Genomic DNA, 16,828 nt, shown 5'->3' with positions numbered 1-16,828 from the left:
TTCTTCAATCTCTTCTTCCTCTGTCCATCTCTACATAAGTAATCAGTGATCAAATGTCGCATGTTAAAGTCAGCCAGCCCAGACAGGAGGGAGTTAAGTCTCTTATCTCTCCTCCCCAGAAGAAATTCCAACTAGAGGCCTCGCTCTGCTGGTTTCCTGCCTTCTTGCCCAATGCCCTATTTTTACTCATTGGGGCTCTAGAATACCAGGGGCAGCTTTTTCCTTGTCACTAACATATTTCCTGCCATTCTCACTCTGACATTTCTCCCCTCAGCACGCTTCGCTCAAATCGTTCCCCCTCTTTATGGGTCATAACCTTTCATTCAGGGATGTTCATATTCAAATGTACCTGCTGAAGCCAGAGCTGCTGCACGCTCAACCATCATTCTGATAGGTCTTTTTTTTCCTGTTTTAAGTAGGTGTTAATTTCACATCTTTCTGAGTGCTGCCAGAGACAATCAGTTCTACTCTGCTGTCAGGCTGTCTGTAGCATACCAAGGTGAACGCACAGGAGCTTTGGTGCTTTAGACTTTTGATAAATAAAGTCAAACTGTTGTCTCTCGATTCAATTCAGTTCAGTTCAATTCGATTTTAGTGCCAAATCCCAACAATAGTTGCCTCAAGGCACTTTATACTGTAAAGTATAGACCCTACAATAAGACAGAAAAAAAACCCTACAGACCAGATAAGGTGAGACTATCTGTTCTTTGCAATAACATAAAAGTGCACAGCAAATTTCCACATTCTCCTGACTCTTTTATCGAAAGAACTTATTTATTGAAACTCTGATCAGCTATTAACCTTTCACTACGACAATGCTACATTTTGACAGATCAAACTGTCCTGCCAAAGCTATAAATCAAGACAGATTTTATACTGGCTCCCCACTTTATTGAAGTGTTTCATAACCGTGAGAAGATGAAGTCAAACGGTCTACTTCAGCCCATGGAACAAAATGCGAAGTGGAAGAGAATTCAAAGTAAGAGGCCTAAAATACAAGAATGAATGGCAGTTTAATGAACGCCCGGGGAGACATGATATCAGTGGCTGGCTCTTTCACAGGAGCTTTCATCCTATTCATACACCAACATAGTGGAAATGCAGGTGGATCGATGCTGGTTAAAAACACTAATGGCACATAAAGGGAGAACACTTAGCTACTGTGTTTCTTTCTCACCAAGGTCTGATCACTACTATTAATGGAATGCAGCTCTCAGTAAAGAATATCCAGCCAGCTACAGGTGAAAAAAAGGCCCATTGTCTGATTTTCAAGGCTACTCTTCTTGCAAACAGTGGCGCTGACATTCTAGATGAAGAGAGTTTGGCTCCTCATTCATATCTGCAGCAATAAATATGCTGATTTTCATTCAGTTGAGTGGGATATCATGAATCCAAGACGGTGGACACCTGTGCTCAAATCACACCGTCTTATTGTACTGCTTGTTTTTTGTCCCTTTACTGGCTGCATTTGTGAATACCAATATTATATCCCAGTAAGAGATAAATTGTATTGAATGGTTGCCAGGCTGCAGGAGAGAAGACTGCTCAGCTGACTAAAAGAGCAATTCTCCATTTTATCTCGCCATCATTGTGTGTGAATGTGCGTGCGTGTGCGTCTGTGTGTGGCTTAATGCCATCCCACAGATGTAAGTCTATACGTGCATATGTATGTTTCATTTTGACAAGAAGCAGAATGAGCCAGAGCTTGCTGCATGACTAGGCCATGTGAGGAAAAAGTTCACGTGATGCAGGCAAATACAGCCAGTCTTCAGCAGGATGGAAAGACTGTAATCAAACCATAAATCAGAAATCACTGAACTGCCATGCACCCAACCCTCTCCCTTTCACCCTCAGTTTAGTTACTGCCTCCTCTGCTCTGCAGAGCTCCCTGTATGTAATCGTATATACAGCCATGCACACAATGCTGGAAGAGGGGAAATGAAACGAAACATGCATAGAGGTTTCTATCATCTGAAGTTGGTGCAAGAATAAAGGTCATGTTCATACCTTAATTCTGAAATCAGCAGTCAGATATTAGGATTTTTTTTTACAAGCATATGCAGTCCATATTTGTCTAGCCATGACTTTCGTAGTGAGCCACCTGGTGTGCTGTAATATCAGGCGAACAGTGGGGTCATTGTGAAGTAGCTGTGTGATATCAAGGAGAGTGACCCATTTAGAGCCCAGCTACAGAGCTGACAAGCTTCTGTTATGTCTAGGACATCTGGAGGGCTGGAGCCACTCACTCCACTGAACTCCATATACAACCCAATCCTTTCCAGAGTGGAAAAGATATGTGACATGATCATGGATATTTGACAAGCTCACCTATACAGTAGGTACTATTCAATCTGTTACGGAACCCTGAAAATTTGGAAGCGATTCAAAAAAAATGTATGATGCTGTTTGGCCCATCTTGCAAAGATTTTACAAGACTGGAATAAGGGCACAGTGTGATCCGCTGCTCAGCAAAAGTTTTCTGCAAAGATCAAGCGATCAAGGGAGAAGTTCTATCTCATTATTTAAATGAAAATTACTTTTTCAGTAGCTGATTCAATCTGGTGATGTTTAAAAGAGGTCTTGCATAATTTGCAAAATCACTTAAGCAGGAGAAATAGACTGTGGGAAGTAAAACTAAAGAACACCCAGTTAAAAAGAAATGTTACTATTCGTGTATCATACACAATGGTGTCCAAAACAACTGAGATTTGTCCAATGAAGCTGCAGCGTGCCGCATTATATAAACGAATACATGAATGCATAATGAGAGGCCAAAATGAGCCAAGGAAAGCACTCTGAACAAATCCCCCAGGGGAAAGGAAATTATTCCGAATAGACGAGGACACAATTCAAACAATATTGGTCGGAGAAACTTTTTTCTCTCGTTATTTAAAATCCATGCTTTAAATATAAAAACCAGAACTATCCTACATGCTCTGAGCGCACTTGAGCATTGAGATAAGGATTTTAATGGATCAGTTTTTTTTACTCATTTCAAAGCTTTGCTTTCATATTGTGGCCTGAGGTAAGATTGCTGAGATTATATACTGTATAAGCAAAATGCTAACTAACCTAATATATTTGATGGTTCAAATATGAGCATAATATGAGCATTTGCTCGCCACAGCTTGCACAACGCAACGCCAAAAAAGCTCTGATTATTTATACAATTCCACTGTCATTTCACTTTTTGTAGCTCAAACAATAATTCTGTATCATGAGGTAATTCATTTTTGTATGGCGAGGCAATTGGCTGCAAAGATTGAATCATCAACCCTTGTTTCATTTTCCATGTAATTAAATCAGCTATTGAAAAAAAATATGTAAGCTGGCATACGATTCAGGGAAAATTAGCATTTTTAATCACAGTACATTACTTTAATAACTCAATAAATCTGTGACAGCTGGAGCATCTGAGAATGTTGTCACAGCTACTTAGTTCTGCATTTGCAACTAATACAGGATGAGAATCAGCTCGAGAGAGACAGAGAGAGACCAAAATGAGAGAGTGGAGAGAAAAGAAATCCGGCTAAGTGGGACTGAGAGGATGATAATGCAGAGGAATAGGAACAAAAGCATGGCAGGTGAGGTGAACAGAGCCAGGAAGAAAAAAAACATCACTGCAGACTTTGGCACAAAACGGGGTTCGGCACTTGTCTTCCCTCGTTCAGTCATTAACCGTTAATCCCCAATTAGCTTATTTGTCGCCTCTATGCCATACATGAGACCTGCTTACTCTTCGTGTTGCTTTGTTGCTTTGGTATGTTTGTGCAGCTTAATGACTGTAGTTGCCAAATACACTAAATAAAGCTGAAGGACTACGGAAAATTTCATTTAATTATGAAAGGATGTCAGGAATGGGGGGATCATCTAAATGCAAACAGCACACAAGCAGGCTTGAATATAGTGTTTCTGACAGATTACTGGATAGTTTGTGAATTTTTTGCATGTGGTTCTCATCCTGCTTCCAGTGCAATTCAGTTGTCTTTTTCATTCAGTTAGAAACCTTTGCAAGAGGGATTTTATTTATAAAAGATTATATTAAATGCACCAATATTATATAACCATATCAACAATACAACATTACACTTAATTAACTTTGTTATTGATTTATTGTTTTATATTAAAATGCTCATTTGTACTTTTACTTTTGGTTTTGGGAAACTAAAACACAGTGAGATAACTAAGAAAATCACCAAAACCTCAGATTTGAGAGGATAAATCCAGCAATCTAACTACTACTCAGTCATCAAAAATATTAGCCGTTTGTTATCTGTTGATTGTGCGATTGCTTAAGCAAGGTGGTGGGTGGAGTTCACTCAGTTGAACTGCACGACATTACTTGGTGGCAGTCAGCCTTCCTGGCCTCTGTTGGTTTTGTTTTGCTAGGGCTATCTTTAGTTTCCTTTTAGTTATATAAAACAAATGTATTTATAGCTACAGATGCTGTGTGGTCTCCAATCCATTGTCCAGCTTTGAGTATTGAACAATGCAGTAACATAAATAACAACTTTACCTGCAGCTTTTCCTTTTAACAAAGTGAATTTTAGTGTTCGAAAAGCATACAAATCCCCAGAAATTCTCACTCTGAGCTGTCTTGACAAGTACTTTTCTATATAGTTTTAGAAACATGTTGCCTAGTGTGCAATCACACTGTGGTAAGAACATGTAGAACAACGACTATAATGAAAATAACAGTGAGTGTCAGCAGGTGCATAAGCACAAATGAAAGTGAGAGCTGGTGTCATGTCAGCACGTGCATGCTTGGGAAAAGGAACTGCCTCATCTTGCTCGCATGTTTATATGGAACAGTGACAATGTGCTGTCCAGGTCCACTTATTTTATTATTTTTATTCAGTGTAAGTTTACAAAATTGCTCAACAAGCTCTTTTTTTCTCTGCCTGCCAGATAAAGATTTATCTTTCAATCGCTTCCTCTCTCTAGAACGTGTTTGTTTTGTAGTTGATTGCACAATCGCGGGGCTGCAACAGTAGAAACCTACTTTTTATAGCTTTACAGTATGTTCCTGAGTCCAGATTTTCTCAAATACACACACACACACACACACACACACACACACACACACAAATACATGTTTTCCCAGAAATGTATCTAAGACAACAACAACAAAAAGCCTTTGCATTCAGAGGCATATGAAAGCATTATGGCAAAGAGTCAATGCCCTAAAGGTGTATTGGCATATCTGTGCCCGTTTGCTCTATCTTTGCAGTTCCATTGAGGAGCCTTGTTTCCACTGATACCCAGCCGTTTGATTCACTTAGCAGGCTTTGTCGTGTGCATGCTGGATTAAGCCTTAAAAAAACAGCCTGAACACATACACACATGCATGAGCAAGAGCCATTAGCACAACAGTGGTAGACCCCACTAATTAGCTCATCAGCTCAGCACCTCTCTGCCTCGCTTCACAGATCTGGTTTCAAAGTACACTTTCCAAAAGTGTCATAGTGCTAAAACGATGGCATTATGGCATTGGACATATGAGTATATTTCCATGGGCTCTCTGGGGATAAGCTGCAACACAGACAAAAAAAATCGACTCTGTGACCACTAAAATAGCACCCAAAGAAGCTAAGTTGATTTGACAGAACACGTACAAGAAAAAGCTATTATAACGCCATGTCAGGCTGATTTTGTAAGAATGGCTCCGCTGGGCAGCTCGATCCATTTGCAGATCAGGGAACAGTGGATCAGAAGCGGCTGGATTTTTATAATACTCCACAACAAACACACAACAACCTAACAAACCTAACAGCTCACACTCTCCTTGTGGTTCTTCACTCTGACCCTCCCTCCCTTCCTCTCTCTCTTTTCCTCTTGAAAGTTAACAGTGCACGTACCAATAATCTTTTTATTTTTATCTTTGAGGTTTATGCTGCTTTTGCGGTCATTTGAAGAGGTGGAAGATCATGTTGCACACCGTGAGTGCTAAAACAATCTCAAATGTCAATTGCTTTTGCTCTTCGTAACTAAAGGAGAAGAAATGATAACACGGTTATCACAGTTTCTCTTTTTCACTCAGTTACTCGTTAAAGATTCAAATTATTAAAACCTAAAAACTTGTTTTTCAGAAACGGAGTAATGTCTAGTGTAAACTGGGGCGGTAAATTATGTGAGAACATTTGCTACCATGACATTTATGGTTTATTATATTTGCCAAAAATTGCAGTTCCTCAATTTCACAGCATATTTATGTGCTTATCATGTTCAAATTATGCAATTCGGAAATATCTCTTTCACCACAGACTGATTACTTTGTGAAGCCTACTAGGAGTGTTTGTGTAAAGTAAACACCAGTTTTGCACAGTGTCCTGTGTTGACTGGGACCAACAACTCTGCTTCACATGTCACCATGTATATAACATTATTACAAAGTCTGCTGCTGCTCAGTGGCCTTGTGGTTTCTGATATGGCAAAGCTAGTGAAATGGCAGAGAAGCCAATCTACACTTTATAACTCAACCACACATCAATAATAGAAAAAAATAGATTACAGTAAATCCATGGTTCAAAAGCTGCATACCTTTGAAATGTCAAAGGGGAAACCACAACGGATAACTCATCTCAAAACTCATTTCAACTGCACAATGCAAGCTGTATTACAAATATTCAACAGCTTACTGTTCCCTCCAGGTATTTTTCAGCAAAACACTCTATACATTTTCATTTGCAAAGAGAAAAAAAAAAGAAATGTATTTTTTCACTGGCAAGCAGCCAAACCAATTTAATTACATTCCAAATGGGCACAATCTCCACAGAGCAACCAGCTCATGTTGTATTTTTCAAACTTCAACAGCCTCCTTGACTTTCTTGGAGTAATTGAAATCTTCCACTCTTCCACCCTCGTCATTATGCTGAGCAGCAGAAAGTACAACAAACCAAACCAAAAGGAACAAGGAGATCTGGCGCTCAGAACGAGACGCTTTAGCCAATTTGTAACTTCATCAGCACGTCTTGATACAGTTTCTCCTGAAGTCAATTAAAAGAACACTAGATGGTGTATACCTAAAAGAACTGACACCTTCCTCCTGCCAAAAATACGGTGATTAACCCATGAATAGTGTCAGCATATCCTGGGGAAAGTACGATGGGAGGTGGCTATTTCCATTTTGGATAAATTCCTCCAGCCAGATTCAAAAAGACTCTTTTTTCATTAATTACTTATCAGAATGCAATAATTCTGCATCTAAGGATGCAAGTCTTTGTAAACAACAGCCTACGGTGCCAAGAGGTAAAGTTAAACAACAAAAAAACCAACACAACAACAGTAATTACAAATACAACTCGAGATAACAAGACAATTTGGATTCAGATATTTTTTTCTTTTAAAAATGTTTCAGATAGTTTTTGTTTTTTATTTTCATCACTGCAGCGATGCTGAAAACATTTCCAATTAATGTTTCAGCCCTTGATTAAACATCAAAAGATGCCTTAAAACAGCTTACTGGCAAATTATTTAAAGTCTCTTGGGAATTATTTTTTTATTATTATCATGTTTTTTTTATTTTTTTGAATGCTTAGAGAAACTATAATCTCAGAGATGTTTTCTATTCTACCCCCTGGGTAATTACAAAATGGCAGGCAAATAAATCATCACACTGGCGGTATCTGCGGATGTCTGTGTACTCTACAACTGAGAAAAAGGTCCTGAGGTGACCAAAGTACCTGGCATGGTATCAGACCTGCTATGCTATGTTTTCTTTAGTTTGTCAAATAATTGCCAGCAATCTTCAAGAATTACATAAATAACAAATAGAAACATATTTTCCATTTGCTGTGAATGGAGATACTCAAATAATAAATATAAAGTAATTTAAGCAATTTTTTTTTAATGATATCTACGCTCACTTAACCAGAGGTCTCTCTCTCCTTAGCTCGCTTTCTCTGTCACTAAATCTGTCTGAGATCCCAGCCACAAGCAAGTGCCTTTGTGTCAAAGATTAAGTGAAACCAGGAGTGCCAGCAATGCCGCGTTTGCACTGTGAACACACTCAGTCTCAGCTGCACCAACACATCAGAGTACTCAGACATAAACAGCTACTGTAGATCAAAAATAAGCTAAGGTTAAAAAACTTTCATAAATGTAAATCTGTTATCTATTTATTTAATCTATTATATAGTACATATATTAAAAGCAAGTGTATAAGCAATGCCAAATAAGACTTGGCACTACTTGAGAAATGCATTTGCATCTGCATTTTACTACAGGGTGGCTCCTGTGTAAGATTAAGTGTTTTTACTACATAAAATTGTCACTGAAAATGATTGGGTAGCAAAGTCAGGCTATCAACACACAGAGAATATAATTCCTGGAAAGTGAGGCAATACTACAATGAAAACATTATGAACAAAGCCCAACAGTGCCAGAGGTGGTTTACAAGACAGAGGCAAAAAGAGGCCTTGGGGGCACTGTGGGTTTGTAGTGATAGGGAGGGGAATCTCACACACACTTGGCTCAGGGAGGCACAGAAACAAATGGCACATGGTGGACGACCAATCGCTGGTGGTCTAACCAGCTGACTAACTTCCGGTGCAACCCATAAGTGACTCAGTAATGATTTACTGACAAGTCAAAGGTTTTTAAAAACAAATTTAAAAGACTGTCTTTTGGATACATTTTACTACAAATCATTTGAATATAATAACAGTGATCGCACATCAGCTGCTAATGCTAAGCTGCTCATAGTATCAGTTACAGTGATCTGTGGCTTGAAATGTTGCTACATAACAACACATTTCTGTGGTCTATGAGCTCACATTTGCACTTGTGTTTATTTGTGTGATGTGACTGCATGCAAGAACGTCTACTTGCAAGAGAGTGTATGTCTTTGAGTGTCTCTCAGTGGTCCTGTGGTCTTTGAGTGTGGACCTGAACCAGCCGTCTCTAGTTCTGTTTGCACAGGACATGCCTCAGGAAGCTAAGACAACTGTTCGTGTTTGCCCAGGCTTGCGAACCCGACAGCTGCATTCTTTGACACTCTGTTTATAAGTGTTTTTATACATTTAGCCTATGGAATCTGTTGGATCATGCCATTCTTGCTGACCTTTTCTAAAGAAACACCCATCAGAAGGAGAAAGGAGGACTATAACGCCAACGAATAAATCATTGGCCAACTCTAACAAGTACATTCTTCCTGACTTTCCTGTTCCTGTCTCCATTAACACAACAAATCTTTATTACAACCAGCACTGAGTCAACAGTGATAATTTACCATCTAACAAAAAAGCAAGAAAAAAAATCGAATCATTCCATTAAATAGCGATTTGGAGCCTTAACAGACTAAACTAAGGATGTTAGAAACACCACATCTAGACCTGTTCTGTCATAATTTGCACGCTCTGACCTCTCAAGATCCCCCAAATCGCTCTTACCCATTCTCCTTTTACTCTTTCTTCTCCTTGGTGTTTCATTTCCTGCCCATCAGCCTTAGTCTTCCACCATTTCAGCTACAGCCTTTACTGGCAAAAAAGTCACGACAGTACCAAAACATATGCTATAACACAACATTCCTATAGAGATGAAATGAAAAACAAATTAGTGGATGAACTCTAAGACGTTTGGAGAGTGGCGAGTGTGAAAGTGAGAGATGATGAGATCCGTCTGTGCTTATTTGAAATGTTGATATGGTTTTCTCGTACAATGGTTACGCTAATTTATGTACCAAAGCCTGCTTTACACAAATCTGCCAAGTCCAATAACTGTGCTCATAATCTCCAGCATCTAGAATAATCACTTTGTGGTCTATTTGTTTATGAATGAAATGAAGCAATTATCCTAATGAAGATCAGCTTTCTTGCTGGGGGAATTGTAGAATTTCAGCACAATGAAAATGTTTTGTCTTTGTTGCATCCATGTTGGCATGCTGATTCCTTAATCATAAAACAATGGGAACAACCCAAATTTTATTGTATGATAATTAGGAACATGCTATTCACAGTTGGGATTCTAAAACTGTAGCAACGAAAAACTGAACTACGCACTTCCTGACCTGAAGTCTAAACCACATGCATGTGGATGCTGCTAAATGTCAGCAACAAGTTTGGCTGTTGCTATTGGCGAACCAAAAACATACATTTGCACAGCAAGAGATCAAAAGTTACTAATGGCTCATTTTTATAATAAAAAGCCTTCTACGCAACAGCTTTTATGACACTCACTACTATGTTTGCCATACTTATCTCTGCTGAAGCATGTTACATTTGTTTTGTCTACAGAAATACAGAGACCTCACTCAACAGACATAAAAGTGCAACTCGACTTAAAGAATGAGCCTTCAAGTTCAACAAAGAATGAATCAAGGGTTGTATTTCTTTTTCTGCAGTGCTGATGGAAAGCAGATGAATCTGCTCTGAAATGCTACTGTAGCACACTGAAATACTGTCAGCTTTCCCTTCCCGTCAGCACAGTGAGCAAAGAACAGGGCACAGAAATAGTTAAATAAATCAGATAAAGGAGATCTTTCTCCCTCTTTTTGCTTCCCTCTCACACACACACGCACACACGCACAGACATTCTTTAGTGAAATCCATCAATCAGCATTTCATGCAGTTTGGGTTTGAACCACACCAAATGCACTAAAACAATAAACGTCTGTCTTTCAAGTCGCTATCTGGACTGGAACACATCTGGTGGCAAGGCTCATTTTGGTTTCCACATCGTTGAATGACATTACAGACTCAATGGCGAGCTGAAAAATAAAGTACCCCTAAAAATCTCTCTCCAGTTTCCCTCCACCTACAGACCCTTCTCTTTCTTTATGCACACACCAACCTTCTTCCCCCCTCCCTTCACTAACCAGCTAACCTCTCAAATGCTATTCCACCACCCATCCCCCAACCAATCAAGAAGTGAATATAAAGCAGCACAAGGAAACTGGGCTGCAGGAGGGAGGTGATAGGGGGGGAGAGACAGCCAGTCAAGGCAATTGCTACTGAGAAACCAGTGGCCTCCTGAGGTGAAGACAGTTTAAAATGCCTTGCCACACTGGACTTGACTTTACACAAGTCACAAGTGCATGATGCACACACCCAACAGCCAGCTGAGGAGCCAAGAGTCAAGCCTGACTGTTGTATTTTGGTTTCAAGGGGCTGTGACGATAATTAGGGTTAATGTGATTTAATGAGGGGCACGAGTTGAACCGGGGCTCGGCCGATTCACTTCGTAATCAACGTCAAGATTGAAATTACTCTGACACCTTATGATGCGGCTGTGTTTCGCAGTAACTTACAGCTTGTCATGCACGTCACCCAGGCTGAAAACTTAATATCAGCCTCACTCTAAAAGCAGTCTGCTGATAAACTTACTGAATGATAGATTACAGGCTGATAACAGCGCAGAAATTACTTGAAATGCAATAGTATATCTCTAAAGTATATTGGGAGGAGTTTAAAAAATACACTGTCATGATTCAATTCTTGGTAATATAATCAATCATCAACATAAATAGCCTGTTTCTATGGACCTCGGTGATTAAGTAGATAACGAGGCAGGATAAACTATAGAATCTATTTTCAGCCATACATGACTTATGACCCTCTTAACACCTCTAGTAGCTCTGAGTCATGTCTGGTCTAGATTATAAAGTACAGAGCACTGGAGTGCTGTGAGTCTGGTTGACTTCTCTATCTTGTAGGTTAAACTCGAGTCCATCGTGGTAAATCCCTGTAATGGATAGCTGTATCCCCTTATTTGCTCTCTGTACAGACAATAGCTGTCCTTAAAATACCCCATGAAATCCAAGGCAGATACAGCTATAGAATAGAAACTACAGTATCACTGATGTGGCGAGATTGGGGCTTTTTCTTGTGATGCAACTATACTGTAACATAGAAACATAGCTAAACAGACATGAAGCCAAACGAGGAAGCTTGGGTTCTGCGTGTAACACACTTTTGGATTTAACTCAGATGAAAAATGCAGTCGTACCTCTATTTCGCTTTATTGTGTTTCAAAACAAAACCATCACACTCCTACTGTAACAGTCCATGCACACAACACAATCTAAGCCCCACTGCTCCAGAGAATAACACTGTAGCTACTTATCATTAACTCAAAGACACAATCAGCCCCAGGCGATCCAGCTTCCCTCCATAACCTTTTGACATTGCTGCTGGGAAGGTAAATGAGAGAAGAAGTTAGACACAGCGAGGGGGGGGGGGGGGGGGATGTGGGGAGACAGAAAGACTTCATTATGAATACAGCCAGGAAGTGGTTAGACCAAAAAATTAAAAATTAAAAAATAAAACAAGAGAACTTTACAATAAAGACAGTTTAGTGATTTTTAAATCCAAAACATAGCCTTAATTCCATGTGCCGACTGCCAGTAACTGCATTATAACAGCAAACTCGCCACTTGTAGTTCCAGCAACACAGACTGCATTTTTCCCTCTGGTGTGCATGCGAGCCATGCATGGGTTAACATTTTCCCAGTGAGAATAGTTGGGATATTGCAACTCGGACTGGCCAGTCAGCAGAATGTTATGAATGGGCACAATGAAAAACCCCAAGTCCATGCTGTCGACCCAAGAATGCTTGCCTCCATGTAATTAACTTCGCTCTGTGTACAGAATGAGGTACTGCTGAAATAACTCTTCTTATTTCTGTTTCTATTACTGTCATGTTTTCAAGAGGGGGAAAAAAATCACATTCTGAGAATTCAAATGGAAAATATTTTTGCCTGTCCATACTTTGAAGTATCCTGTGACTAATACAGTGATTTGGATAGCACTGGAAATGGAACGAACCACTTAAAAAGGGGTGGTACGTGCTCTGCAAAAGCTGGCCTCATTGCTTTTCGAGTGGATGAATGTCAGCTAATGGTAATGTGTATTCGTGTAGTGATGTAAAATAGGGCATAAGATTAAACATAAGATAAATGTATAAATGAGGTATACCTTAAAACCTGTTTCATACATACAGCTCACCTCAAAGTGTTTTAGCAATTAGATTTGCACTTTGCACGCATGCAAATATACGCACACGTGCACGCATTTAGCCCTAAATAAAATCTCTAAATAACTGATAGTGAGTTGGAACAGACTGCAACTATGTAAAGAGTAACATCTGCAAACCATCGAATTATAAACCTACAGTATAACTACAGTATAATTACACAAGAGGCTCCCTCTTGGGCACTGTGTTGTTAGAGGGAAAAGGGATGAGGGGAAAGTGGAACATCTACAGTAATCTATCCAACTTCATTTCACCGGAGTGATTCTGCCTCGGGGTATGCACAAGTCATAATGCATTTGACAAATAGTCTCCCACTAAAACAGGCATTTGCGAAGAAGTGGCCTTCAGCGCTGGTATACACAGCTGAGTGTACGCTGAACAAACAAGCCTCCCACTCAGCGAGGAAAGATACAGAGAGGCTTCAAAAAGATTAGGAGAAATCTTGGGCGAAAAGTAAAGATGACTCACAGTGATTGTGCAAGTGCAGGACAATGCAAGTTGGATGGAGTTGAGAAGAGCAACAGAGCCGTGGGGTTCTTAACAAAACACAAATCGATGCTTTTCTCATGTGTTGTTCTTTGCATTGTTCTGAAATACGGGCACACAGGTTGTTTTTACAATGAATTGCAGAGAATCATCATAACGGTTTTAAAGAATATCTTTATCCTTTTGGTTTTTGAGCGTGAACTTGACTGAAAAACAAAACTAAAGCATAACCTTCTGATTAAATATTTGGGTGATGCTTACATTCTCTTGTCAGTTTGTTAGCATTAATGTAGTCATCAGTCATGCAATAAATCCTACCTTCAGATTACAGTGCTCAGTTTTAGTTCTTACAGTTGTTTTAAAGAGGTGTTGATTTAACACAGTGACTACAGTATTTAGGTTGCAGTGCTAGCTATATATACTGACTACACTGTATTCTGCCCATCCCATTTATAACACAGAAGAAAAGGCCAAATAATGAAAACACCTATGATGAGGTTCCTGGAAGTTAGCTCATGTAACATATTTTAACAAAAACTGAGCACTGTAACCTTCCTGAAGGCAATCTGTGCTGCAAGAATGTTTTATTGCATCTGTTTTAACAACCTGTCCCTGAATAAAAGCATTACATTAACAATCTTTCCTTCCTCTGCTTCTGATTTCTAAAAAAAAAGTAGAAAAATAGAGTAGAGATCTGATCATTGTGTGTGCACACAATTTACAGTCATTCACACAAAGCTTAACAGTCACCCTCAGAAATAGATTTGACTTTACACCACTAGAACAGGAAGCCATACACTTTTTTATATGTGAACTGTCCCACTTTGTATTATGTGCACTTCCTGGTTGGTGTATTTAATACTGTACTGTAATGCATAATTACACGAGTGATTGTCAAACAAGCTGTATATATATATATATATATATCGGTGTGAATGTCTTCAGGAGGCCACGTTTGGGAGTTTTGTGCCTATTTGAAAACATGCAGCTCTTAACATTGCTTAGAATTATGTTTGCAATTTACCATGGAAAAATTTAAAAAAAAAAAATCAACAGCAATGACTAACTGTCTTGTGAATCTGACTTTAAGAAAAAAAGAAATCAGCTTCCTCACTTGCTGATTGAAGTGGCATTAAACAGCTGCGGTGCTTCTAATACTGAGCCACTCCAGCAGGTCAACTCCATACTTGTGAATTCAAGGCGCCAGTAAGATGAACTATTGCCAAAAATGTCTTATAAAGATCCTGTATCATTATTCAACAGTTACGTGTAGAAGCAGGAGTACAGTGCAGATAATGTGTCGCTTTACATCATGGTCACAGCTGTTACTTTAGTAATGACAATGTTATATGATTCTGTCCTTGAAACTCAAACCTGCTCCTTACCGGGCCAACAGCCTCTACGCTTGCTGAATCATGATAACCAATACAGTTCATTGTGTTAATACTACAAGAGCTGGGACGCAGCCTCAGTCAGAAACAACAAGGTCCTACTGTGATCTTCAGTAGATAGCACATCTGCAGCTACTCTGTCTGCCTACAGTGTATGTGTTTAGCTAACCGCACACACACACAATTATACAACTTTTTCAAAATCACAAAAAGATTACAAAAGTACTTCTATCTGAATTCTGCTTCTAGTGATAGACTAAATTAACGTGTAAAACAAAATCGAGCTATAACTATGAACACTTCATTTGGATTTTAAAGACTGATGTTGATGTCCCAGTGAGTCAGGAGTTGAGGAATAACTGCAATCCTTGTAAACCATTCGCGTATTGTGATTCAAATCTCTCTCCAAGTATGTGAGTGTTGGTGTAGAAGAGTGTGTCCACAGGCAGCTAACCGCATGTGTTGGACATGTATACATACAGGTGACTGTGTGCATGAACAGGATAGATTAACAATTCAAATATTGTACTGAGCTATAATGTTTCACTTTGTCATCAGCAAAAGCTAACTGCCTGCTGGCTTTCTTCCAGGTGCTAAGGCAAGCAAACCAATGTGAATGGCTGGGGGTATACTGCCTTCTTCTAGTTCTGCTCAATAGTTACTGGTAAATGTTTACACAAGTTTTACCTTGACCACCGCAGTAAAAGAAACTTGGATCATTACTTGCAACTTGTAACCTTGGACTATTAAGTAGGTCTGTATGTACATTTCTCACTTGTAGATGCCAAACATTTTTCTGCAAGGAAAAGAATCTGCAATGGTGTCCACCATGGACAGAGTGCAAGAGTAAAAAGCTTCTCTCTTTACTGTAGGCCCAACATCAACAGGATATCAATAACCACATAATTCAAGAAGAAATTGGAAAATCCAAAACGCACTACTGCAGATGCAGCCTTTTCTTTCCTTTCTTTCAAAGAGCCTGTTTTCAGAGATAGATAATCCATGACAGGTGTTAGCACTTCAAGTTGTTCAATAAACGCTTCTTTTACTACTGAATCGTGCGTACAACGCAGTTAATTTTTCCAGCACTTCTTATCAGTGTTAATGTAAACACAAAAGCTAATATAATAATCAAACTTTAACCAAACACGGAAGGCTTCTTTTAAAGGCAAAGGCGAATAATCATTTCTAAAAAGTTATTATGCGCACAATGATGTGGTTGAATTTTTGTCCATACAGGTGTTGATAACCAAGCATGCCAAAATATACTAGTGATTAGTACTAATGGAAAGTATCTTACCGAGCAATAATGCAAAATAAAACAGACGAAAATGCCAAATCACGCTGCAACATGTAGAAGTATAGTCTTAACCAATACGCATAGCATGCTCTCATATTTCAACGCAATGCTGATAATTGTATTTCGGAATAATAGTGCACTGGCCCTGTAAAGTAGCTGGAAAGTGTATTTCCGCAGTTAATTCTGAAGCATTTAGATCATATAGAAAACATTCTGGCGGTCTATATATATTAGAAGACAAGAAAAAAATGCACACGTTCATTTTGTCCATTTGTCAGTTTTGGTTGTTGAAAGCAATCACCAGCTCCTCCGGTGCGCCAGATAAAGTGGTGCGCTCCAACTCTGCTCACAGGACATCCACAGCACAACGCAGCCCCAGTTTATTCACACTAACACACAAGCGATTTGAAATTAAACGCCACCTCACGTGCACGATCTCAAAGCAGGTGTCCTTTTTAGCAAAGTTTATGAGTCCAAATACATTAAAGAAATACAACGAAGTTGACGGGGAAATGCAGCCTGTCACTCACTGATCCCGAGGGAACCAAAAGTGCAGCACTTGTCACTAGAGGTCTTCAAACAGCGTGCCTGAAAAAATACGACCCGTCTGCCACCATGCGTATTCAATATACATCATGAAACTTATGGCTGCACATCTGACCGACTAAAGTAACCGTAAACG

General features: G+C 39.3%; 1 protein-coding gene across 6 annotated transcripts in view; it reads right to left on the bottom strand.

Annotated features, from left to right (window-relative positions):
* Positions 1-16,828, bottom strand: part of tox2 (TOX high mobility group box family member 2) — a 102,865-nt gene that overhangs the window by 68,774 nt on the left and 17,263 nt on the right. The window contains exon 1 of one of the 6 annotated variants that reach the window (XM_026166866.1): positions 16,403-16,827. The exons of the other annotated variants lie outside the window; for them this stretch is intronic. Coding sequence (XP_026022651.1) covers positions 16,403-16,417 — 15 coding nt within the window. The 5' untranslated portion in view covers positions 16,418-16,827. Of the gene's footprint in view, positions 1-16,402; position 16,828 lie in introns of those variants that run through there. 6 annotated transcript variants of the gene reach the window in all.

Source organism: Astatotilapia calliptera, chromosome 5, assembly GCF_900246225.1.
Source record: "Astatotilapia calliptera chromosome 5, fAstCal1.2, whole genome shotgun sequence".
Classification (NCBI taxonomy): Eukaryota; Metazoa; Chordata; class Actinopteri; order Cichliformes; family Cichlidae; genus Astatotilapia; species Astatotilapia calliptera.
This window is presented reverse-complemented; position numbering and strand designations above follow the sequence as displayed.